A 27,711-nucleotide genomic window follows, 5' to 3' on the forward strand; every position below is an offset into this window, starting at 1 on the left:
AAAATATACACGTACTATGTAGGCTACAATATAATTATGTTAATAAAGAACTAGGCAGACACACCTGAAATAAAAATGAATTTACATACACAGCATAAACTGTCCCAGTTGACTGATTTGCTTAGGTCAGTGGTTCGCATTGGCGCTCTAGGGATTAATAAGATAGCGGATCGAACACTTCCGGTGTCTTGTGTTGGCCGTTTAGAACGCGATGAGCGGGCGATCCAGTCATCTATAGATCAGTGGTTGAGTCACCAAGCTGCTCCGAGACTCTCTGATGATGTAATGACGCTCTGCGCCACTAGAGGGAGGAGCTCAGCTGACTGTAGCAGTGAGCATCCCTCCTCCCTCTGAAGAGAACAGCACCTGATGCGGGAGGCCGGAGGGGGCGTTTGCAGTCTGAAGCATTTGGGAAGGATCGAGCAATCACAGACCACGAGTTTTCATTATTTGCTGGCACCCCTTCCCACAGTATCCGTTAAGAGCGCAAAAACGACATTTAACATCCCCCCGAAACTAAGATGAGAGCAGGAAAAAAGGGACGCAATCTGTTTATACGACTGGATGCGTGCTTTTGTGGTAAGAGCAAAACATAATCTTAATACAATCATACAGTCCTATAAAAATGAACTGCTATTTTGGGTTGATTCTTTTTTGTGGGACTTCTGCTCCGGATCGTTATATTTCGAAGAAAGAAAAAAAAAGTATAATGTGGCATACTCTGTCCAGCAGGCACAGGATGTAGACTCCAACGTCAGTTAGACGTTGGATTTTGGTTGAAAATGAAAATCTGGTTGACGTCTAAATCCAACGACTGTTTGACGTCAAGCTCCAACATTGGGCAGATGCTGAATATTGGCTGGAATAAACATCCCCCAAAAATAACATAAACAGTACACGTATTACCAGCTTAACTTATTACTAACCAGTTTGACTTTATTTCTGTCAGACGTCTACAGAAGTTCTTTTTGAGAATTAACAAGAATTAAGTTTTATTTGGAAATGTTTGGTCACCATTATTGTGGTCAATGTTTACTTTAGTTGGATAGTTTGACTTTTGTATTAGTAAGTTCGTGGCTCTTGTAATAGTTGTAGCTAAAACACATAGTTTATTGTGAAATGAGCCGTAAACAAAGATAAAGTGGTATAGTTTTCATTGTCATAAAGAAGAGTGATTGAGGACTCTTGTTGTCATTGACCCAAAGTGGTTATTTATTATTAGTGAACTATATTATGTACTTTATATACTTTCTTTCCAGAGGTCAGACATTCAGAATTTTCATTTTTAAATACATTATGGGAGAAATGTTTTCGAGACACAGACATCAATAATAAGTATATGAATCTCAACAATGGTGACATGCTTCATGCAGCAATGCATGCTGGGAGCCAACACAGTATAAATCATGGCTCCCAGTATGCATTGCTGCATGAAGCATGTCACCAATGTTGAGATTCATACGCTGATTGTTGATGTATGTGTGTGTGTCAGTGTAAGCAACTTTTATTGAGATCATGTTTGTTAAAAGATTTTAAATGATTGTTATAGTACTGCTGGATCTGAGTTTGTAATACAAATGTACTAAAACCACAACATAATTGTTAGACTAAAAAACATCATTAAATCAGGTTTTTTTTCATGATGATTTGTAAAACCATCAACAGATAACACCATCACCTGATCTAATGTCACTTTAGCTTTCTTTGAAGCTGCAAATGTGCTTGACATACACACCATCACAGCAGCCAAAAAAGACAAGAGATATAATACGAGTTAAGAGCCCAACTAATGGAAACACTAATCACTGTTATGGTTTTATGGAAATTAAACATATTAGAAAAACCCCTGTTAATTTTCAATAAGAGCTTTTGTAGACGTCTGACAGAAATAAAGTCAGTCTGGTTAGTAATAAGTGAAGCTGGTGATGCTGTTTGTGGAGTTGTTTAATCCTCCTCTGCTGAGATCTTGAGATATTTAATGTGCTGCCATGCATTTCACCCATTGTTGCAGTGTGGTGCTTATTCCAACCAAAATTCAACGTCTGTCTGATGTTGGAGTTTGACGTCAAACAAAGTTGGGTTTAGACGTCAACCCGACTTTCATTTTCAACCAAAATATGACGTCTGACTGACGTTGGATTAGTTGGAGTCCAACGTCTTCCTGACGTCACATTGATGTACTGTGCCTGCTGGGTGATACTGAAGGACAAAATTCAGCCATACCTTTATATAGTTGTATAGGTCTACTATGTGCAGGAAATCTGATGAGCATATGTATGCATCGAGCTAATAACACTACTAATTCCCCACCCCCAGAGCCCCCAATAACGCGTCAGAAGACAGCGACACCGGAGAACGAGATACAATATAGCCTATAACGTTACACCGCCGTGCATTTCATGCGAGTAAAGTGCTGTGATTTAGCGTATTGCGTTCAGATATTTCTCTACAAGGCCCATTTTAATGCACAGATTTAGCGTTAAACTATAGCCACCAACACGAAACGATACCAATAAACCACTGCTTGTTTATTCTGTTACATAAACGCGAAAGAATGACATGCGCGCTGTTGTCATGTACAGAAATAACGGTGTTTGAGTAACGGAGGCCTTACTCCCCTGATCTCACAAGACTCCTTCCTTCCCAGCTAACAAATGTATGTTCTTAGAACGTTTTCATGGTTCCAGAACGTTATTTTATGGTTAGCATAATGTTCCTACAATGTTATTTCCACTTACATTTTATTAAAAATAAAACATTAGATAAACATTCATTTGAACATCACAAAGGGTAGCTTAATAAAATGTTGAAAACTAAAATTTAAAGTTGCAACATTCTCTTTCAACATAATGCTTATCAACACAACATTAGGTCTGAGCAACAGTGTTGGGGGTAACGCATTACAAGTAACTCAAGTTACGTAATCAGATGACTTTTTTCAAGTAACTAGTCAAGTAACTCATTACATTTTAATTTACAAGAAAATATCTGAAGTTACTTTTTTCTAAAAAGTAATGCCAGTTTCTTTCTTTTCTTTTTTCATTTAATGACTGACAAGTCTCCAGTCCCCATACTGAGAGAAATCAGAAGTACAGAGGCGTTGTGTGCACTGTGTGAACATGATGTAGTTCTAGACTAAATGTGAATCTGTATTAATTCACCCTACTCACGAAATAATTTAGAGTTAGTATTCATCAAAATGAATTAAAACAGTGAAATGCAAACTTAAAATATCACACAAACCTGCAATAATTAAATGTTAAATAACACAAATGAATCTAATCCCATTTTATTAACTTTGCTGCTGTCCTTTGATGATCCAGTTCAACCATACTAATAAGCAAAAATTACTTTAGATAAACTAACAATTGTGCTTCATTGTTTTTTTAATTGCTCATGAGTGTTGAATCTTCTTCTGCTGTGTGCTACTGTACAGACGTGAATTAACTTTTCCTTCAGCCTGAGGTTTATTCTTTACACTTTTTGGTGTGAAAGGGCTTTTACATTTGCTATAAATATAACTTCTTATATTAAAAACAATCAAGCCCTGCTCATATTTAAAAAGTAACGCAAAAGTAACGTAATGCATTACTTTCCATAAAAAGTAACTAACGTAATTAGTTACTTTTTTGGGGAGTAACGCAATATTGTAATGCATTACTTTTAAAAGTAACGTTCCCCAACACTGCTGAGCAAGCATATAATTACATGTGCATTTTCAACAGGGATCTGAATTATTAAAGATAATCACTTTCAAAAATCTCATTAACACATTGAACAGACTGGTGGAAACTGCATATCATGTAAAGTCCCCCTGTTGTCTTTATTTAAATTCACATTAAACCACAGCTTAATGTTTATTTTTTGTTTTTTGTTTTTTTGCTATAATGTATTTTTGGTCTTGTGCTGGTATTGGTATATTTTGCATGCTAATGATAGGAATTGATTCTTTGATGTGATTGGTTATTGGACTGTGACGTAGCAAACCAAGGGTTGTTTCAAACCATCTGGGACTGCCATCAGGATACGGTTAAAGGAGAAAATACTCAGCAGTGGTGTTGATTCACGGATTGACACTTGGTTTGTCTAAAAGCATATTTAAAACCACAAAGCATAAACAGCATAAAAAACTTGATTTTTACTACAGGGGGACTTTAATATTTAGTTTAATATTTATGAGAATGAACTATAGCTTCATAGCTAAATATAAACCATCATATGAACTTTGTATTCTTGAAAACTTCTACAGTATATGAATGTGTGTGTGGGGTGCTGAAAAACTAGCACCGTGGGAACCGTCCGGTCTCTCCACGCTCCATCTGTAAAACACATTAGCTGATGTTACAAACTCTGTTATGACACAATTCCTATGAAATAATAAATCTACTGCCTAGACTTCCAATGGAAAGACAAAAATGATGGAAGAATATTAAATAATAATAATAATAATAATTGTCTGAAGATGAATAGAATTCAAAATGGTTTTGAACAACATGAGGGAGAGTTAACCATGACAGAAGTTTAATATTTTAGTGGTTCAACTATGTTCAACTTTTTTCAACTTTTTTTCTTAACCGGCAACCGACGGTCGTTAACCGATTATTAACCGTTAACCAACAATATTATTTTAAATTAGAATTTAATTAAATTAGAAAGGATCAATGTCTGAGACCCATTAAAAATACTAAAAAAAAAAAAAATTCCCGGGGATTGATTTCACATGCGCTGAAAGCAGCAAACAACAGAACATGATGATTCACAAGCTCTTCAAATCACATCACGCACCTGCAGCGCTTCTGCGAGTGGAGAAAAAAAAATATATAAACATATATAAATATATATATAAACAAATAGGCCTATACAATAAATATTTATGTAAATAATAAATTATGAAAATGAATGAAAATGCAGTCTTGGTTAATGTTTTTGCTGCACAAAAGGAAACAGCAGAAAGTGGCATACTATTTTTCTTTAGTCTGATTTTATGCACAAAGATTTGTTTTTATTGTGAATCAACACATATGAAGGAAAAACGTTTACAATTCAGATTATCTTTACAACTAAAGCAAGTAGTTGCGTTCACTGTTAGAAGTGAAAACTCAAGTGATTGCACCAGCGCTGCATGCTCAGTTAAACTTTCTACTTGGACAATGCAGCCTGTTCATTATAATTACATTTAAATTAAATTAAAAATTAAATTTATGCAGTTAGCAGACGCTTTGTTAGTGCTTCTAACAAATGTTAGCAGGCTTGTTGGTGCATCTGCCTGTCATGATGGAGACCTGGATTCAAAGCCTATTAGGAGTAAGTACGAGATGTGGCGATGAGGTTCCAGGAGAGAGGGGTTACATTTAACTGTTCCCATTATTTGTGAATTCTAAGGCTGTAGCTCAGTTTAATGAAAATGCCAACAGATGTGCTATAACAACACTATTTCTTTTAGTTCTTTTTAGCTTTATTTTATCTTTTGAACTATGTTTGACAGATGAGAGGATGTGCCACCTCAATGAGACTCTAGAGACAGAAGATTAGGACGTTTCCTCTAAAATGAGTCAACAAGAGAAGAAAGAGGAGGACACTGCCTCTAAAATCAGCTGTGATCAACCCACGAAGAGTCAGCCCTCTGCCTTCAGCGACGCAGAAATGACCTCTGACCCCAGGTAAGACATTCACCTGACTGTCTGTCTGTCTCATAGCCTGATGGTACATGGGGCAACTTCTTGGCAATGTTGCTAAATGATGTTGTTTGGGCTTTTTACCTTTTGAGAAAAAAAAAACTTCTTGAATAAATGTCAATCAAAGGTATTGTAGACCCGCTGCAGACCGCAGCCAGTGTTTGAGACGAGAGATTGAGAAACAGCAGATTCACAGCAGGTGGTCTAGAATGACATTGTATTTGTCTAGTGTCAGTATCAGCAGGAAGAAAAGACCGAGATCAGAGTCTCCAGAACCCAGCGGTGTGAAGCCAGTGACCTCTGACCCCAGGTAAGAAACTAGACACTTTTACATTTTCAGATGCTTTTATCCAAAGTGACTCAAGTCTGAAGTATGCCTCAGTTTTGACGCAATTTATTTTTAAGCATACGTCTTATACAGATAGACGGGGAGGGGGCTTTGGGGGCTCAAGCCCCTGTCCTTTTTCAAAGTGGTTCAAAAGTACCCCTCTCAGACAAAAAGCAATGGTATTGTGGTCAATAAAAAATGCATTTGAATTATGATTAACCTGAAAATGTGTACAAAACCATAACAAATCACTCGGAAACAAGTCACAAGTCTGAATACCTGTTTATTTTTACATATCTGTCAATCTGAGGCTTGCTCTGGGTTGTGTGCCTTCTGCTTGACTGTTATTGCACAGTCTGTTCTGACTCTGAGTCTGTATAATTATTTCAGTGATTGGGTCGACTGAAGCAAAAATATTAAACCAAACAATATTTTAAACTTTTTTTTGTATCAATAATCAAAGCTAGTGTGTAGAATTAATAAATAAAAAAATCCAGATATTATATATTTCCGAATATTACTTTATTCATTAATGCCATATTATGTATAAAACACCAACCAATCATGATCTGGCACATGTTTAAATTTCATTGGACAATAATGAGAAGTGGAGGAGTATTTTTTCTGGACAGTTAAGTTTATTTGTGGAGCGATATGAATCTGTGGTTTAATCTCATTTTATAAATCAAATTACATTGTTGAAAAAATGGATGCTAACTGACTACAAAGCACTGCAAAGAAGATATATCCAAAATAATGGTAAGCGGTATTCAGTTCACTTATATTTGTGTATGATACACGTTTACTATTTCATAAAACTGTCATAGTTCATCCTTCAGAAAGGCAGTGATATAAATCCCCAATCAATGCAATTAATGTATGAAAAACGCTGTAGTCTCATAATTGTATTTTACTGTCAGCAATTTATTATAAAAATGTTTTCATAATTGTAACAGACTTGCTGTATTTGCATACGTAATTATTCAGGTGCATGTGTTATAACTTGCGAAAATATAACTCTACAGCAGCACATAATCTTCTTCGTCATCTTGTCTGATAAACACAACCAAGTGCTGTAACCTCAACCCAACCATTCAGATTTCCGTAAGTTAAGAGACGAAGTAATGATAATGAAAAGCATGTGTTTCAATGCTCAGTCTTCATCTAAACAGCACAAATCCAATAAATAGTGTTATTTCCAAACTGCTTCACAATAACATCCCATAAACCTTGAATTTCCATAAAACCTTATTTCTCGTTCATACAGACAAAATGTAAGAATAAATGAATAAAATTCATAAGCAGGGAAAAAAATAACAAATATAAAATATATTACACAAATGGCTGATGATTATAAATGATTGATTAAATCATAAGTGAATAAAAAAAAATGTATGGTTGCTCGCTTGATGCAAAACAGTTTGTATGTGAGGATTCTTAGATCCTTCAGATAATATGGATCTAAGATCGTGTCTGTATTGTAGGTGATGTTATGATTGTACTGTACAATTCATTCCAGCAGATGCTAAGCTCAATCACTGAACATTTTACCCCAGAGCTTATGTTAACTGAATTAATTCAGAATCTCACCTGAAAATATTCCTCCATCCAGCAGAGTTCCAAATTTTGAAAATTGTGGTTTGTGACACATAATTCAGGGTATTTCCCAACTTCATTGAGTTTTCCTTATCCTTTTAATAAATGTTAATGTGATGCTTCGCGTAGCTATTGAAGTCAACTGAAGTGTGTTGTGACCTGGTACATGACAGTGAATGTCATCACAACAGCAAAAGACAGGTTATAGTGTATGAAAAACTGTGTTTTCTGAGTTTTCTACTCCAGTTTCTTTAAATATCTAAATTTGTGTTTCAAAGAAGAAAAAAAATCTTACGTGTTTGGAATGACAGAATATCTTTGGATGAACTGTGTTGTTCTCTAAAATGCTGTTTTGTTTGTCTTTTGTCAGTATCGGCAAGAGCAAGCCACCAATATCACAGTCTCCAGAACCCAGTGGTGTGTCTGTGAAGAGCAGCAGATCCATGGAGATACCTGTTAGATTCAGTGACGTAAAAGAGAAACATGAGCTGACAAGATCTGTACATTTTTCGGGAACTCACAACAGGCAGGAAAGAACTGAAACAGTCCTACAGAGACACACACTGGAGACTGGAGATCTGCAGAGAGTCAAAAATCAGCACAAAACCAGCATGAAGAACAAGTATGAGAGATTATTTGAGGGAACCAAACTCCAAGAGAATGAAACCCTCCTGAACAGGATCTACACACAGCTCTACATCATAGAGGGTGAGAGAGAAGGAGTGAATGAAGAACATGAGGTTTTACAGATGGAGAAAACAGCTCGAACACAACACTCACAAGACACTGCAATCTACTGCAATGACATCTTTAAAGCCTCATCTGAAGCAGGATCTGAGGAGAAAGAGCAGATCAAGACTGTTCTTACTAAAGGCATCGCTGGAATCGGAAAAACCGTCTCTGTGCAGAAGTTCATCCTGGACTGGGCCGAGGGAAAAGCCAATCAGGATGTAGATTTCATGTTTGTGCTTCCATTTCGAGAGCTGAACTTGATCAGAGATCATCAGTACAGTCTTCACAGACTTCTGCTGGACTTTCATCCTGAACTTCAAGATCTGGACTCACAGATTTATGAGGAGTGTAAAGTTGTGTTCATCTTTGATGGTCTGGATGAAAGCAGAATCACACTGATGTTTTCAGACGCTCAGAAAGTTTGTGATGTGACTGAGACTTCATCAGTGGCTGTGTTGATGTCAAAGCTCATGAAAGGAGAGCTGCTTCCCTCTGCTCTCATCTGGATCACCTCCAGACCAGCAGCAGCCAATCAGATCCCCTTCAAATACATCCACCGTCTGACAGAAATTCAGGGATTCACTGAGCTTCAGAAGGAGAAATACTTCAGGAAGAGAATCAGTGATGAGCATCAAGCCAGCAGAATCATCTCACACATCAGAAGAGCAAGAAGCCTCCACATCATGTGCCACATCCCCGTCTTCTGCTGGATCTCATCCACTGTGCTTCAGAAGCTCCTGGAAGAAGATCTGAGAGCAGAAATCCCTCAAACACTGACTGAAATGTACATCCTCTTCCTGCGGATTCAGATCAACATGAGGAACCAGAAGTATGAAGAGAGAGATCCAGAGAAACTCCTGCCGTCCAACAGAGAAGTGATTGTGAAACTTGCTGAAGTGGCTTTCAAACAGCTGATGAAGGGCAATGTGATGTTCTATGAGGAGGACCTGATTGAGAGCGGCATACACATCACTGATGCCTCAGTGTATTCTGGGATTTGCAATGAGATCTTTAAGGAGGAATCTGTGATTTATCAGAAGAAAGTCTACAGCTTCATTCATCTGAGCGTTCAGGAGTTTCTCGCTGCTTTCTATGTTTTTAACTACCATGTAAATGAAACTATGGAGCGACTGAAGAATTTAGCTTCAGTAAAATATTTGCTTAAAGGTGTAGTAGATGAAGCGCTTGAGTGTGAGAATGGACAGCTCGATCTGTTCCTGCGGTTCCTGCTGGGCGTCTCACTGGAGTCCAATCAGAGACTCCTACAGGATCTACTGACACACACAGAGAACAGCTCAGAGAGCATCAGGAGAACCACACAGTACATTAAAGAGAAGATCAAAGATGGACATGAACTCTCCACTGAAAGATCCATCAATCTGTTCCTCTGTCTGCTGGAAGTGAAAGATCAGACTCTCTCCAGAGAGATTCAGGAGTTTGTGAAATCAGACAAACACTCAGAGAAGAAACTTTCTCCTGCTCACTGCTCAACAATCACCTACATGCTTCAGATGTCAGAGGAGCCACTGGATGAGCTGGACCTCAAGAAATACAACACATCAGATGAAGGAAGAAGAAGACTGATACCAGCTGTGATCAACTGCAGAAAAGCCCTGTGAGTGTTTAAATGTTACAACAAGAAATCGTTTTTGAGTGTGATTTTAGTTTATTGTGCTGACTAATGTATCTTGTATCTTATAATTTGTAGAAAGTCTTTGACTTGAACTGAAATCAGCTGATATTATCAAAATACAAACTGTAAAATTATGCTTTTTTAATTTTACATCAGACACTTTTATCAAAAGGGACTTATAATTGAGGAATGAAAGCAATGAAAAACAACAAAAGAGCAATGATATCATAGTGCTACAAAAAGTCTCAGTTAGCTTAATGCAGTACGCATAGCAATTTTTTAAATCATAATAAATAAAAAGAAAACCGATAGGAAAAAACAAAATAGACCGAGCTAGATAGACGAATAAAGTGCAAGTCTAAAAGGGGCATATATATATATATATATATATATATATATATATATATATATATATATATATATAAAATAATATATATAGTGGCGGGGTGGAAGGAATACGCAGGAGCAAACTCAAGTGTAAAGCCCCGGAGGGTGGATTTAATTATAAAGTGAAGGGTTGCGGGGGTGATGACGGTGATCCGTCGTGCAAAGGTGCTCTCACTCGGGTCCAGGTACGTCGGTGGAGTGCTCGTGGCAAAGTCTTCCGGTCACAGGCTGCTTTCTGGAAGGCTGAGAGAGGAGAGTCAGTGTGCTAGCTCGTGGAGAGGCTTCTCACCCTTTTCCTGTGATGCGCTCGAAGGGCACCCCAATGATGGGCAGTGAAATCAGCGGGCTGGGGGGAGGTTTCCGTGGGGACGTCTTCTGGCAGATCGGGCAAGCCTGGCAGAAACGTTTGACTTCTGCTTCCAGCCCGGGCAAATGAAAGCAATCCCTAACCCGGTTAGTGGTATTCTCGGACCCCAGGGGGCCTGCCAGGGGGTGTGAGTGAGCCAACTCTAGCACCCTTTCCGTATTCGTCCGGGGTACCACTAACAAAGTTTTTTCCTCCCCCCTTCGCTGCGCGACACAGTAGAGTAGGCCATTTTGGACAATGAAGTGCAGGAGAGGATGGGGCCCCGGTTTTAGTTCACCTGTTGAAACAGATCATGGTGGAGGTTAGTTTCAACAACCGGGTACTCACCATCTCTCCCGCTGTCCATGGCCAGTAGGGCCTTCTGCTGACAGGTTCCTCTTACTGGCCTTTTCTTGGGGCGGCTCCCCTTCGTGGTGGCGGGCTGTATGGTGGCGGCCAGGAGGCGGTCGAACCCCGGCCAGTCTTGGCCAAGAAGGAGTTGCAAGGGCACGCCACTCGATCTGGTCCACTCGAGCAGCTAGGTGTTCCGTAATCTGTTGCTGGCGGATGCTGACCTCCGTAAGTCGCTGGAGGATTTCTTCCATTCTGGAGGTTCGGGGAGCAGCAGCCGCCTGGCAGAGAAAACACAAAAAAAACCAAGTAGTTTGAATAGCTGGGGAATCTGAGATTTGTATTCCTTCCACAGTTATGCCCGCATTCTCCACCAGTGTGGAGGGGTGGAAGGAATACGCAGGAGCAAACTCAAGTGTAAAGCCCTGGAGGATGGCTTTTATTATAAAGTGAAGGGTTGCGGGGTGATGATGGTGATCCGGCTGATCCAGTGATCAGGCTGCTTTCTGGAAGGCAGAGAGAGGAGTCAGTGTGCTAGCTTGTGGAGAGGCTTCTCACCCTTTTCCTGTGTGTGTGCTGTTTATATGAGGCCCGGCTGATGAGCGGCAGATGCGGGTGATCAGCCCAAGATGAGCCTCGAGCCGGTGCTCCTCGTGAATTACCAGGGCGATGCTGATGTGGAATCGAGACACTCGTCACTATATATATATATATAATAGTATTAGAATAGACAGTGCTACAGTTAGAGGGTCAAATGAAGATGGAAGATATGTGTTTTTAGCTGATTCTTGAAGATGGCTAAAGACTACGCTGCTCGGATTGAGTTGGGGAGGTCAATCCACAAGGAGGAAACAGTTAATTTAATAGTCTGTTAAAGTGATTTTGTGACTCATTGGGATGGCACAATAAAGCAACGAAAACGCAAGGTTCTAGAGGCACATGAGTCTGAAGTCATGAATTTAGGTAAAGGGGTGCAGAGCCAGTGGTGTTTTTTTCAGGCAAACATTAATGCCTCAAATTTTATGCAAGCAGCTATTGGTAGACAGTGCAAACTGATAAACGGAGGTGTGGTGTGCATATTTTCCAGGTCATTAAAAATGAATCTTGCTGCTGCGTTCTGGATTAATTGTAAAGGTTTGATAGAATTGGCTGGAAGACCTGCCAAGAGGGCATTGCAATAGTCCAGCCTGGATAGAACAAGAGCTTGAACAAGGAGTTGTGCAGCATGTTCTGAAAGAAAGGGCTTGATCTTCTTGATGTTGAATAAAGCAAATCTGCAGGATCGTACAGTTTTAGCAATGTGGTCTGAGAAAGTCAGCTGATCATCAATCATAACTTCAAGGCTTCTGGCTGTTATTAAAGGAGTTATGGTTGATGTGCCTTACTGGATAGTGAAATTGTGATGAAACGATGTGTTTGCTGAAATCACAATCAGTTCTGTCTTGGCAAGGTTGAGTCGAAGATGATGGTCCTTCATCCAGCAAGAAATGTATGTTAGACAAGCTGAGATGTAAGAAGCTAATGTCGGATCATCAGGATGGAATGAGAAAAGCCATGTTTCTGAATGACAGAACCTAGTGATGCCAGGTAGACAGAGAAGAGAAGTGGTCCAAGAACTGAGCCCTGAGGCACCCCAGTAGTTAGATGTTGTGACTTTGGACACCTCCCCTCTCCAAGATACTTTGAAGGACCTATCTGATAGTTAGACTCAAACCACTCTGAAGCCAGATTGTTTGCTGTCAAGGAGGTTGTTCTGTGTAAAAAATGTGTCTTGGTTGAACACAGCTCGTTCAAGTGTTTTGCAATGAAAGGAAAAAGGGAAACTGGTCTCTAAAAGAGATGGGTTGAGGGTGGGTTTCTTAAGTAGTGTAGTTATACTAGCCTGTCTAAATGCTGAGGGAAAAACACCAGTGTGAAGGGATGTGTTACTCTTATTTACTCTGTTTCAGTCTTGCTGTCTGCAATCTGACTGCTCAGGATTGTGAAGTTGTGTCATCAGCTCTACAATCCTCAGACTCTGTCCTGAGAGAGCTGGATCTGAGTAGCAATGACCTGAAGGATTTAGGAGTTAAGCTGCTTTCTGATGCACTGAAGAGTCCAAACTGTCATCTGGAGATACTGAGGTGTGTAAGAAGGATGATGTCAATGTCGAATGTCATAATGTCAATGTGTGTCTGTAGATGATCTGACTGTGTCTGTAGGTTGTCAGGCTGTATGGTGACAGAGGAAGGCTGTGGTTATTTGTCTTCAGCTCTGAGTTCAAACCCCTCACACCTGAGGGAGCTGGATCTGAGCTACAATCACCCAGGACCATCGGGAGTCCAGCTGCTCAAACACAAACTGGATGATACAAACTATAAACTGCAGATACTCAAGTATGTAGACCGTATTATTTTATTTATTTATTTATTTGTTCATTTTATTTTACACTATACAATAATACTGGCAATGCTGTTTAATATCAGTTGAGCAGTATAAAATCAACAGCTGTCAGTTGTGCATCATGCCTACCAAAATGAAGTTTTTACTGGTATTAATCAAGGAACAAAACCACACTTTATCTCACAACACAAAATTAATTAACTTGAAAATAGTTTTTAAGGTAGTTGAACAAGTTGCAACATTTCTTCAATGGATTTAATCTTTAGTCTCCCTGTCTTCTGTCTGAATGGTTACTAGGGCTGTCACTTTTTATTCGATATTCGAATATGCATTCGAACATGACGTGAAATATCCGTAATCGAACTATAAATAAAATATCCAGTTTTTTAAAATGCCATGTGTAGCGGATTTTTTACAGTCTAGGATTAGACCGTTTGTTTTTTTGTTTTATTCTTTGCCATCTTATCCAGTAGAGGGCACTCTAGATGTATTGTAGCATAGGCCCATGACCAAATCAAGCGAATAATAGCTAGTAGCCCGGCACATCTGTGCGCTACGAATGTGTGTTCTCCAGATCAAGTTGATAGACTGGTGTTTCTTGCAAACAATATTAAGAAATGAATTAGGCTAGGCTATATGCCTTACTCCTTTTTTCATTTTGATTAATGTTGTGGGATATGCATAGTGGCACTTCATATAAGTTGATATTCTGAATTGATAACCTGCTGTTTCAAACATTAAGTAAAAAATAATAATAATTATAATTATTTTTCACGCGCGAGGGGGGCGGGCACATAGATATTCGAATATATTTGAATACATTGCATGATATTCGATATTCGTTCGAATTTGATTTTTCTCAAAAGTGACAGCCCTAATGGTTACACTGTTTGCAAAGGGACTGTTTGGAAATCAAAAACTGATTTTTACAGTTTATATACAACTTGCAGTATATATGAAAGGTTAATAGAATAGAAAGGCTCATGAGAATTACATAAAATAATCTATTTCACATTTCATATAGTAATTTGCACATATAGTGCAAAAGACAAAATAATATATTTTACACAAGTGACTCAGTTTAAACCTCTACGTATGATATACTGTGTATTGTTACCTGGATGATCTTGTGTTTTGCAATAACTGAGTAAAACTTCCCAGTTGTCTTAAGGAAAATTTTCCAGACCCTGCAAATTCTTTAGTTTATCTACATAATTTTCATTTTTGAACCCTTTCCAACATTGGCTATAAGATTTTGAGATCTGGCTTTTTGGGTCTAACCAGTTAACATGTGAGATCAAGCAATGATGACATTGACATTCTCATAGTGTGATACTCACAGTGGGCCTCATTTACGGAAAAACAAACATACAGCAGAAAATTGGGTGTACGGTTGTTTCAACGCAAAACTTGAAATTATCAATATGGACGCGAGCGGTGGCTATGTTCAAATATCACGTCTGGTGTCAGCTTGTGTGCACACATTTTTGAGTTACCTCAACTTGCGAGCAACATAGTAAATACAGTGGAGAATTGTAAAATAACATAATTTTGTTCATTTTTATTTTTTTGACCGTCAAACTCATTTGTCAGTTGTTGACCAGTAAGACTAGAATGTTTTTTATTTATTTTTTATACAGGGCTTTAGCTTTATATGCGCGAATAGCAGCGTAAACAAGACCATGAGGATTCGGTAAAAACTGTGCAAAAAGTATAGGCTGCACTAGTTTTTGTGACCCTCTTAATGAATTTTATTTATTTTCTTTTTTATCTTAATTTGATTACTTTAATCCATCTGATCACACAGGCAACTCATGCACATACAGACAACATTAGAGCTACTGTTTCTGACATTTCAGCCATTCGTTAAAAATAAACTAAATGCAGTTAACCAAACATAAGTTACAGTTAATTTTAAAAGTTACGCTGTAAAATCAGTGTGCAGTCTCCAAACAAACATTTTAGCGTACATGAAGGATTTAACATGGATATTGGAACATGAGTGAAGTATAAAGGCATGTTTAGGCTACATAATGAATAATAGTTATTAAATTAAATTTATGCATTTAGCAGACGCTTTTATCCAAAGCGACTTACAGTGCATTCAGGCTATCAATTTTTACCTTTCATTTGTGTTCCCAGGGAATCGAACCCCCAACCTCTCAATGTTCTACCACTTGAGCTACAGGGAAACTATGTTATGCAAAAAAATGTTACAAAATATGGAAATATAATGAATGCCACTATTTGTGTTTTATTAGTATGAGCACACACCATGGGCACTGTGAGGTTAGAGTTTTATCTCACTGTGACCTCACATTGTGATCTCATCAAGAGTATCCTGGGAGCTCATGGTGACATCACTGTGACGTTTATTAGACTGTTTCCTACCTAAATCCTGTATTAGGCTACTCTGTTTTCTGTTACTTTGCACACTAATGATTTAGCTGCTTCATACATATGTTAAACCAAACATTTATCATTTGTGGTTTATATTTGTCTCTTTGTAGTTTGGACCACGGAGAACCTTTCAGAATCACATCCGGACTGAGGAAATGTAGGTCTTACATTTTATTGACACACACACACTCACAGACACACACTCTCTTCATGTATCTCTCTTCTTGTGTTCAGATGCCTGTGATCTCACACTGGATCCAAACACAGCACACACTCAACTCGTCCTGTCTGAAGATTACAGGAGGATGACACATGTGAAAAAACCACAGCAGTATCCTGATCATCCAGAGAGATTTGAGCTCTATGAGCAGGTTCTGTGTCGAGAGAGTCTGACTGGACGCTGTTACTGGGAGGCTGAGCGGAGCGGGATGGCAGCTGATGTTGCAGTGACATATAAAGGAATCGAGAGGAAAGCAGGGAGTAATTGTTGGTTTGGATACAGTGATAAAACATGGAGTCTGTACTGCTCTGCTAATGAATTCACTGTCTGGCACAATAATATGAGCAGGAATATACCAGTCCGTTCATCCTCTAAGAGAATAGGAGTGTATCTGGACTGGTCAGCCGGCTCTCTGTCCTTCTACAGCGTCTCTGACACACACACACTCACACACTTACACACATTCAACACCACATTCACTGAACCCCTCTACGCTGGGTTCAAGGTTTATGATTCTGAACTGTCTCTGTGTCAGATTGAACAAACTGCTGTAAGAAACAACTGAGACATTTCAAGCAACAGAGGTGAGCACAAAGATTCACAAATACGTACATGTCAAAAAAGTATCAAACTTCTGTACAAAATAATGGCTTGATTAAATTATAATTTATTATTAAATAGGTTTTTAAGTTGATCATGTAGGTTAAAATATTGTTTTAGGAACTGTGTTTGTCAAACATTTCATTCCAGCATTGTCCCTCATACTGAGTTTACTGTACAAGACAATATGAAGAAAAGTAGCTCAGTTAGCCAGCATAAAGACTACTTTCTCACAAAAAGTTAAATAAAAAATGGGGAGAAGTTGGTCAAAAATATATAAAATTTTTTTAACTGACAACCAGCTGTAACATTCAGACTATTTTTTAGCCTTTCGTGGTCTGAAAAAAAGGACATAACCATTTGAACAACACCAGACTGCATAAAAACCACTAAAATGTTGTATTAAGTATTTATTTATTTAATGTTTGTTATATTTATTTATTTATTTTTAATACATTGTCAATCTGTCAAAATATTTTTTTATAAATTACATCAATACTCAAAAGTAATTAAAAGCATGTTTTAAATATAAGTAATGCAATATCTGCCCATCTCTGAAAAACTGTATTTTTCAAGCATTCACAATTTTTTTTTATATTTCTCATGCATTTCATTGTCCAAGACCTCATAAAAAAAATAAAAAAAAATGAAAGATTCGCTGTTTATAGTCTGTTAGCTTTTATGATATGCTATTACTTGTGTTTGAACGAATCCATTTTCATGTTTTGTGATCTTATAAAAGCTACTGTAAAGTTTCAGAGGATCTTTAGACTGTTTCCTCCCGCTGAATTGTCACCAGCTGTTAGATCAATGTGTTTTCTTTCTGTTCAGTAAACAAGGCATCTAAAATCAGCGCTAAATGATTGTGTTTTCATGTTAACTAATAATTTTGTGTTTAATCTGCGTATAACACCAGTGTCATTGCAAAATCTTGGTATCTTAACCCTAAAACAGGCTAGAGTGCAAAAATATCAGCAAAAAAACAATCTTTTCATTTCACTCTTTATATAATTTGGACTTAAAACATTAAAACAATTTTTTTTTAAATATCTTTTATATTTTATATTTAATGTGTTGTGTCTCCCAAGGCACGTTGCCCTTTAAGTGTATAAAAAACAAAGTCATCTATAATTCTATGATTTATTTAATGCATACACATATGGGATATTCAAAATATGCTGCATGTATAACATGTCTAAGTGTCCTAAAATTGAAGCATAGACATATTCTGTATTTTTATTTATTTATTTATTTATTATTATTATTTTTTAATGTTCTAGGATTTTTTTTCAGCGGCTAGTTTTATTTCAGTTCCCAGAATGTTCTGCTGAAAAGTAGGATAACATTCTCTAAAAACAAAAAAAAGTCTATTGATAACATTGTTACAACATTATCAAAAACCTTAATTAAAATATTAAGGGATAATGTTCTAAGAATGTTCTTAATAAACATTTTTAGAATGTTATTCTATTTTTTGAGAGAACGTTATGGGAATAAAAATAAAACTACCCGCTAAAAACATTGTTAGAACAATCCATGGGAATGTTCTTAGAACATTTTTAGAACCAAAAATATTCTAGCTGGGAAAACTACTGTCATACTGGAAATATAAGTGTGTGTGTGTGCACTGGTTTATGAGGTGGTTTAAAATGATATGGGTTTGACAGGTATTAGAATGTGAAGGTGGTTTATTATTTATCTAAAGTGAAAGTCGTGACATTTGAAAAATATGATAGCCCATACTCAGAATTTAACCCATCCAAGTGCACACACACCCGGAGCAGTGGGCAGCTATAGATCCAGCACCCGGGGAACCCGGTTCACCGGTTCTTTTATGCTCTGCGTTGTGATGAGTGGGGCGGGGCCGAGAGCCGTAGGAACGGGGCGAGGCCAGTGGAGTGAATGAGAAATGAGCGACACCTACTCGATCCACCGGTCTCGAGTCCCACGGAGGAGATGGAAGGATATAAAACAGGAGCGATGACAGTGAAGGACGAGAGAGGACCAGGTCCTAGGTTTTATTTGTTGTTGGTTTTTGTTTGTGTGCGGCAGTCGTCCGTGAGGGGCTACCGCACTGTTTTGTCTTTATTTTATTATAAAAATCATTCGATTGTCCGCCGGTTCCCGCCTCCTCCTTCCCACAAGAACAACATTTATCTGAAATAGATATAATTTGAAACAATATACACTACTGTTCTAAAGTCTGGGGTTAGTAAGAATGTAAAGTATTTATTTCTTTTTTTGGGTTGAAATTAACTCAATTAATACTTTTATTCAGAAAGGATTCATTAAAATGATCAAAAGGGACAGTAAAGACATTTAAAATGTTACAAAAGATTATATTTCAGATAAATGTTGTTCTTTTGAACTTTCTACTCATCAAAGAATCCTGAACACAATTTGTACACAACTGTTTTCAACACTGGTTCATATCTTCACCCACTGGTTCCTGAAATCACCCTGAGAGCTGTAATGAATAAATGAGTTGACTTCTGAGAATCTCCTGGACATGTTAAGAAGTTAAACTTATGAGCTTTTATAAAGACTCATGTTTGCCCAGTTGTCTTGCACTCTTTGACTAATACCTGATCTCATCTCTATAGTATCACTACAGCCTGATAGCATTTTTCCATCCTCTTGCTACTGTTTTATTAATAAACAGGTCCATTTGAAGTTACTGACTTTTCCTTTATCACCGCTTTATGTGACATTATGAAATAATTATTCCTGTGCCACTGCTGAATCTGAATACCCTTCAGTGAGGCTGAAAGCCATCCAAATGTTTTTGCTGTTTTTGAGAAATTTCAATGTATTTTGATATCACATGATTTTACGGCTCTTCAAGTGCTTTATATGAAGTCCCCGGTATATCTGCCATAGTCGCCCTTTTGGGTCTGCTGCTTTGTAGCTTATCTCTCTTTGTTATGCAACAGTGGACTGATTATTCTTTATCAACACAGAAGCCTGTTCTTTTATGTAAGCATGTTTTTAATAAATAGTATATAGTTATGCATATTATTATCAAATATATTGTGTATTTAAATTGTATATTGTGAGACTAAACCCCACCCCACCAAAAAAAGGTAATTACTTAATCTGATGACATAACATTTTATTGATGTTTAGTTTTTGTGCCAAGTTTAATTTTCATTCAGACTGTGTGCTCTCCCTGCTGAAAAATAAGAAAAACAATAGACACCATTACAAAATTTGTTATAGTTTTACTGTTTAAAATGGGACTTGTATTGGTTTTAATGCAAACTGTAATGGTTTCCGTGGGTCTCTACTGGTAATTAGTCGCCTTCTATTGGTGGCTTGTTAAAACCAATAAATCTTAATCGAATATGTCCCACAACACACTACAGAAAACATTAAAGTTGATGGTTTGTGATGGTATTTGTAGTGGAAAGCAATAACATTTTCTGTGATGGTTTAAAGGGGTTTTGTTCAGTTGTGCTGTCACCTACATCACAGCTGCTCTAGAGTGATCTCATTGAGTGTGATGATGCTCCGCGCCACTAGAGGGGCGCGAGTGTGTTTACATCTACTGTGAAGGAACATGTGACTAACTAGAAACGAAAGTGAAAGAGGATGAAAAGAAGAGACGCCATATCAAGGTTGTAAACCTGCCATTTCCAGGTTGTAAAACTGCCACATCTTTAAATCGCCTGTTTTGTGGTAAGTTAATAATGTATTTATTTATGTATTAAGAATTTACCAAGTAAGCTTGTATGTCTCCTTCACTGAGCTGCTGTTTTTGTGTTGCTGTTCTTTACACTGGATTTAAGACCTCGATCATTCCACAATTTAACAGTTCTGGCCGAAATGGCCGAGACGATAACTGAAGTGCGTAGCAGAGTTATTTTGAAATGCAGATTTTTGACTATTGAAGAGGACGAAGATCGGAAGAACTAGGAGACATAAGTAATAAATATTAAATATTTTACTTTAAACTGTAAATCCTAATTGTTGCAGTTTTGTAATATACTTCCAGTAGGATACAAGACTTAAAGAGTTTAGAACATCTCTTCTTACCAACTCATCATCCTAATCATCAAGAAAACAAACAAACAAAAAAAAAAAACCTTAAACTATGTAGTATCCGAGTATCAGATATTAAATTGGCTTCTAAATTGGTGGTGGTTGAGGAGATTCTCCCCCTTTCATGTAAAGCACTTTGAGTACCCAGAAAAGTGCTATATAAATGATGAAATAATTGATTGTTATTAATTCTTATGTTTCTGGTTGATCTGAACGGGTTTGTTCTTCGTTTGGGAGTTTTCCCATGCATCAATTTTGCAAAGCATTCCTGAAAACTGAGTTCACGATTTAAGATTATTTTCCACATGCTTTAACAGATAGAAAATCTGAATTTCATGTACTCCTGTAAAAATGAGAAGCTGTTTTGGGGTTGATTCTTTTTTTATATGGGATTTCATTTTTGCTGTGTCATTATATACAGAAATAATGGTGTTTAACTGTAACCTTTATTTGGGAATTTAGAAAACAGCATAGATTCTACACACAGAGGTGCTATAACAGTCAGATTTTTTTCTTTTAGTTCTTTTTTTCTTTATTTTATCTTTTAAACTATGTTTTCAACACTCTTTGACAGATGAGAGGACGTGAAGAGACAGAAGATTAGGACGTTTCCTCTAAAATGAGTCAACAAGAGAAGAAAGAGGAGGACACTTCCTCTAAAATAAGCTGTGATCAACCCACACAGAGTCAGTCCTCTGCCTTCAGCAACTCAGAAATGACCTCTGACCCCAAGTAAGACATTCACCATTTCAGCATTTGACAGACATTTTTATTCACCTAAATGTACTTTTGTAGTGCATTAAACTATATAGTATGTTTGTGAAAAATTAAAGTAGTTCACTTTCAGAATGACAATTCTTTCATCATTTACCCACTCTCCACTTGTTTCAAACCCTTATGAGTTTCTTTCTTCTGTTGAAAAGTTGATGAGCCCCATTGACTTCCATAGTATTTTTTTCTACTATTTTCTACTACTGTGAACTACTCCTTTAAGATTTGTTTGTTGTTTATCAGCATCACAAGGATGAAGAAACTGAGATCAGAGTCTCCAGAACCCAGCAGTGTGTCTCTGAAGAGTGACACATCTATGAAGAGACCCCCTGAATTCAGTAATTCAGCAGTGACCTCTGACTCTCTGTTAGTATAAGCATTTACTTGCTAAGTTATATTGTGCATCTCAGATGAATAATGTTTTAATTAATACACAGTAAAAGCCAGAGTGTTAAATTAATACTGCTCGGAGCATATATGGTCCCACTCTAAAAGAGTGTTAAAGTAACACTGAAGCTGTGTTAATATTCATGAGATAATTATGTGATTAATTACGTGCTGATTGATCAGAAGTGATGAACACTGGATGTTAACAAGCATAATCACCAAACAAGAAAATCACAATTTGTGTGTCACCATTATAGTGGTCATTGTTTGCTTTAGATCTTTGCTTGTTACTTTTTAAATTTAAAATTATTTTGGCAAGCCAAGAGCAAAAGTCATCAGGTTATAATGATTATGTTATAATGTAATCATTGTTTGACCCAAATCACTGAATTCATTTACATTATTTTCTCTAAGTTAAACTTTCATTATTGATTTTTTAACACTCTGGCTTTTACTGTGTAATAATATAATTGCACATTAAAAATAAGTTAATCAAAATATGTACTTAATAATCATATTCAATATTCTAAAACCTGCCTCAGCTTATTAAAATTATAGATTTTACTCAATTAACATACTTTTATATACCAATCTGCTTTTGAACATACTCATCTCGCATTACCCATACTGTATTTTCATATCTCAGAGTGGAATACATTTCAGGTGGTCTTTTAAGCATCACTGATCTAAGCTGAACTGTCTCTTTGCAGGAGCAAAATGCATGGCACAGATGCGATCAGCTCATCTTCTTCATCCCACTCTCAAACCCACATCAGACATGAAAGAACTGAAACAGTCCTACAGAAACACACACTGGAGACTGGAGACCTGCAGAGAGTCAAAGACCAGCACAAAACCAGCATGAAGATCAAGTATGAGGGTTTATTTGAGGGAACCAAATTCCAGGAGAATGAAACCCTACTGAACAGCATCTACACACAGCTCTACATTATAGAGGGAGAGAGAGAAGGAGTGAATGAAGAACATGAGGTTTTACAGATGGAGAAAACAGCTCGAACACAACACTCACAAGACACTCCAATATACTGCAATGACATCTTTAAAGCCTCAGCTGAAGCAGGATCTGAGGAGAAAGAGCAGATCAAGACTGTTCTTACTAAAGGCATTGCTGGAATCGGAAAAACCGTCTCTGTACAGAAGTTCATTCTGGACTGGGCCGAGGGAAAAGCCAATCAGGATGTAGATTTCATGTTTGTGCTTCCATTTCGAGAGCTGAACTTGATCCGAGATCATCAGTACAGTCTTCACAGACTTCTGCTGGACTTTCATCCTGAACTTCAAGATCTAGACTCACAGATTTATGAGCAGTGCAAAGTTGTGTTCATCTTTGATGGTCTGGATGAAAGCAGAATCACACTGATGTTTTCAGACGCTCAGAAAGTTTGTCATGTGACTGAGACTTCATCAGTGGCTGTGTTGATATCCAACCTCATCAGAGGAGCACTGCTTCCCTCTGCTCTCATCTGGATCACCTCCAGACCAGCAGCAGCCAATCAGATCCCCTCCGAATACATCGACCGTCTGACTGAAATTCAGGGATTCACTGAGCCTCAGAAGGAGGAATATTTCAGGAAGAGAATCAGTGACCAGCATCAAGCCAGCAGAATCATCTCACACATCAGAAGAGCAAGAAGCCTCCACATCATGTGCCACATCCCCGTCTTCTGCTGGATCTCATCCACTGTGCTTCAGAAGCTCCTGGAAGAAGATCTGAGAGCAGAAATCCCTCAAACTCTGACTGAAATGTACATTCACTTCCTGCTGATTCAGATCAACATGAGGAAGCAGAAGTATGAAGAGAGAGATCCAGAGAAACTCCTGCAGTCCAACAGAGAAGTGATTGTGAAACTTGCTAAAGTGGCTTTCAAACAGCTGATGAAGGGTAATGTGATGTTCTACGAGGAGGACCTGATTGAGAGCGGCATAGACGTCACTGATGCCAAAGTGTATTCTGGGATTTGCACTGAGATCTTTAATGTGGAATCTGTGGTTCATCAGAGAAAGGTCTACAGCTTCATTCATCTGAGCGTTCAGGAGTTTCTCGCTGCATTATACGTGTTTTACCATTATGTAATAATGCATAAAGATACATTGCAGTTTTGTGATATAATGCATAATCTGCATAGAGATGCAGTAGACAGAGCCCTTGAGAGTGAGAATGGCCATTTGGATCTGTTCCTGCGGTTCCTGCTGGGCATCTCACTGGAGTCCAATCAGAGACTCTTACAGGATCTACTGACACACACAGAGAACAGCTCAGAGAGCATCAGGAGAACCACACAGTACATTAAAGAGAAGCTCAAAGATGGACATGGACTCTCCACTGAAAGATCCATCAATCTGTTCCTCTGTCTGCTGGAAGTGAAAGATCAGACTCTCTCCAGAGAGATTCAGGAGTTTGTGAAATCAGACAAACACTCAGAGAAGAAACTCTCTCCTGCTCACTGCTCAACAATCACCTACATGCTTCAGATGTCAGAGGAGCCACTGGATGAGCTGGACCTCAAGAAATACAACACATCAGATGAGGGGAGAAGAAGACTGATACCAGCTGTGATCAACTGCAGAAAAGTTCTGTGAGTGTTTAATCACATTTAGTGTCTTTTAGAGGAATTAAGCTAATATTATTGAAAAACCAGTTGTACAGTGAGGTTAATAATTTATTTTTCATTTGTTTTAATCTATTTTAGTCTTGCAGGCTGTAATCCTACTGCTCAGGACTGTGAAATCGTAGCTTCATCTTTAAAATCCTCAAACTGTGTCCTAAGAGAGCTGGATCTGAGTAACAATGACCTGCAGGACTCAGGAGTGAAGCTGCTCTCTGATGGATTGAAGAGTCCAAACTGTCAGCTGGAAATACTGAGGTGTGGGAAAAAATAGATGTTTTAGCACTAATAGTTGTACTAACACTGTTTGATGGGGTTCCATAAGTTCCACTTTGTGCTGTTTACTTCAAAAACCAAAAGGCAAAAAATATGGTGGACTAGATTTTCTCATTAAAGCATACATTACAAATTGTTTTAACGAGGATATTTTTTGTAGATTTAGATACATTAACAGATGGACATGAGTTTCCCTTTTTTATCAGACTGTTTTGTGAGTTTATAGGTTGTCTGGCTGTATGGTGACAGAAGAAGGCTGTGATTATTTGTCTTCAGCTCTGAGTTCAAACCCCTCACACCTGAGAGAGCTGGATCTGAGCTACAATCACCCAGGACCATCGGGAGTACAACTACTCAAACACAAACTGCAGATACTCAAGTATGTCAGGCAGTTACGCAATTTGGGTCAACTTAGAGTGGTCTTAGGTCACACAGAAACCACACACCACTTTTTTGCCTCTTGACCAAAAGCCTTTTAGTTTGTGCATCTCATTAGCATTGTGTTGTTTAGTTTGAGTGTTGCTTGTGAAAAGAACACAACAGATGGCATGAAACTTTGTGTAGTGAGATTCAAGAAAACAAGCATATATATACAAAGCAACACAGCAAACACTGGGGCTTAAATTCATAAAATAACTCAATAACCAAGATCAAGGTGAGAATAGTGAGGGACTAATGAGGAAAGACAAAATAACTACAAAATTTTTATTTTATGTCTTTCTTCATACTGTAATATATATATATATATATATATATATATATATATATATATATATATATATATATATATATATATATATATACATATATATATATATATGTATATATATATATATATATATATATATATATATATATATATATATATATATATATATATATATATTTGTGTGTGTATGTTTTTTTCTCTCTTCAGTTTTGACCATGAGGGACATTTCAGAATCAGACCAGGACTGAGAAAATGTAAGTCCTCACACACACACACACACACACACACACACACACACACACACACACACACACACCTGTGCATATTTTATGATGTCATAGATGATGTAATATCTCTTCTTGTGTTCAGATGCCTGTGATCTCACACTGGATCCAAACACAGCACACACTCAACTCATCCTGTCTGAAGACTACAAAGAAACAACATATGTGAAAGATCCTCAGCAGTATCCTGATCATCCAGACAGATTTGATGATCGGGAGCAGATCCTGTGTAAAGAGAGTCTGACTGGGCGCTGTTACTGGGAGGTTAAATGGGAAGGCTCAGGTAATGTAGCGATTACATACAAAGGAATCGGCAGGAAAGGTGGGATTGACTGTTCTTTTGGATTCAATGAAAAGTCCTGGAGTTTGAATTGTTCTGATATGACTTATTCTGTCTGGCACAATAATAATAGCACTGATGTAATTGGCCCTTCAGCCCGCTCTAATAGAGTAGGAGTGTATGTAGATGTGTCGGCTGGCACTCTGTCCTTCTACAGTGTCTCTGACACACACACATTCACACACTTATACACATTCAACACCACTTTCACTGAACCCCTCTACGCTGGATTTGGGGTTTATCCTGAATCTTCAGTGTCTTTGTGTCAGATTTGACAACTCCTTGTGAAGAACCACAGACACATACAGAAGCCCATTTTCACATCAGAGAAAAACAATTTAAAGGTATTTGCAATTGTATATTTTGCATTGGCAACTTTCTGTCTCACAATTATGACATAGTCACAATTGCAAGACATGATGCTGCAAATGTAAACTGTAGTCAAATTGTAATGTATGAAGTTGGGTTATGAGATGAAGTCAGATTGTAATATAAAGTTGCAGTTATGTCACAATTAAAAGAAAATTAATGGATAAAATTATATATGTACAGTACACATGGATATCAATAGTCATCAATTAAATATAGAGTACTGTGAGTTTGAAGCTGTAGGATTTTCTTGGCTGTGTTTGACTAAAAACTGTGAGAAAAAAAAAGTTGTGTTCAGTGCATTAGGATCCCCTTCATCAAGCTATAGAGGACAACTTCCATAAGTGCAACTAAAAGAAAATTCACAATTGTATCACAGACTCACACTTTTTGTTTGACAGGGGAGACAATTGTAATGAAGTGTCAAATGAGGAAATAGAGCTGTTTATTTATTCATAACACATAAAATTGTAAAACTTAATTTAATCGTTTTGCTGTTTGATTTTTGTCACTTCTTTTCTGAATGGTTTGAGGGGTTTGACCTGTACTCTACTGCATCAGCATCATCTCTTGTTGTGTTAGAGTCAGTGGAGGTTCATTATTCTTCATTTGGTGCATTAATTTGTTGTGATCTTATATAAATGCTACTGTAGATGCCATCATTGCTTCAGCAGGCCACATGCAGTTTCATCCTGCTGTATATGGCTTTGATTCAAATACAACTATGGAGGAATTTATTACATTTGTTTCAAGATGCAAAAGATGGTGAATGGCCTCCTGCATCTGATTCAGAGGTTCTGCTAAAATTTCATTTTGAAGCAAGTTTCTGTTATTGCATTCTATGATAGCAAACTGTCACAGTGTTGTCTTCCTGACGTTATTTCAACTAACTTGATTAAAAATAATTAGATTTGACATGTATTATTGACTATAGTGCTGCAGTGTAACTGCATATGGTTGTAATGATCTATTTTATATTTCTTTTGCACTTATGGGGTTAATGCTGAGGGATTCAAGAAAGTGGAAGAGAGCACATAGAGATCACTGCTGTTTGGTCTATGAAGGTGCAACATCTCAGTATTGCTGTGTTCTTTCTATGTATTGTTTCCCTTTGAAAGCATACAATGTGTAAACATACAGTATTGTTCAAAATAATAGCAGTACAATGTGACTAACCAGAATAATCAAGGTTTTTCGTATATTTTTTTATTGCTACGTGGCAAACAAGTTACCAGTAGGTTCAGTAGATTGTCAGAA

General features: G+C 37.5%; 1 protein-coding gene across 4 annotated transcripts; it reads left to right on the top strand.

Annotated features, from left to right (window-relative positions):
- The first annotated feature begins 4 nt into the window (after positions 1 to 4).
- Positions 5 to 26,945, top strand: LOC113082409 (NLR family CARD domain-containing protein 3-like). Of its 4 annotated transcripts, none has more exons than XM_026254065.1 (8): positions 5 to 579; positions 5,486 to 5,660; positions 5,905 to 5,985; positions 7,970 to 9,946; positions 12,998 to 13,171; positions 13,250 to 13,423; positions 15,941 to 15,987; positions 16,065 to 17,616. In XM_026254065.1, exons 2-8 carry the CDS (start codon positions 5,548 to 5,550, stop codon positions 16,613 to 16,615), a joined length of 3,117 nt encoding a protein of 1,038 aa, XP_026109850.1. In that variant the 5' UTR covers positions 5 to 579; positions 5,486 to 5,547; the 3' UTR covers positions 16,616 to 17,616. The 4 variants fall into 4 exon arrangements, with proteins under 4 accessions (XP_026109850.1, XP_026109851.1, XP_026109853.1 ...); XM_026254066.1 differs by lacking the exons at positions 15,941 to 15,987; positions 16,065 to 17,616 and adding exons at positions 25,669 to 25,715; positions 25,831 to 26,945 and having other exon boundaries at positions 15 to 579; XM_026254068.1 differs by lacking the exons at positions 5,905 to 5,985; positions 7,970 to 9,946; positions 12,998 to 13,171; ... (1 more) ...; positions 15,941 to 15,987; positions 16,065 to 17,616 and adding exons at positions 21,706 to 21,828; positions 22,560 to 24,446; positions 24,561 to 24,734; ... (1 more) ...; positions 25,669 to 25,715; positions 25,831 to 26,945 and having other exon boundaries at positions 285 to 579.
- The last annotated feature ends 766 nt before the right edge of the window (positions 26,946 to 27,711 follow it).

The sequence above is a fragment of the Carassius auratus genome, unplaced genomic scaffold, assembly GCF_003368295.1.
Source record: "Carassius auratus strain Wakin unplaced genomic scaffold, ASM336829v1 scaf_tig00036059, whole genome shotgun sequence".
Classification (NCBI taxonomy): domain Eukaryota; kingdom Metazoa; phylum Chordata; class Actinopteri; order Cypriniformes; family Cyprinidae; genus Carassius; species Carassius auratus.

Bases quoted from the DNA above. Each gene is read 5' to 3' on its own strand.
- LOC113082409 (XM_026254065.1), top strand. From the start codon at position 5,548: ATGAGTCAACAAGAGAAGAAAGAGGAGGACACTGCCTCTAAAATCAGC. The intron at 13,172-13,249 runs GTGTGTAAGAAG...CTGTGTCTGTAG, and splicing joins TGTCATCTGGAGATACTGAG to GTTGTCAGGCTGTATGGTGA. The intron at 15,988-16,064 runs GTAGGTCTTACA...TCTTGTGTTCAG, and splicing joins CACATCCGGACTGAGGAAAT to ATGCCTGTGATCTCACACTG.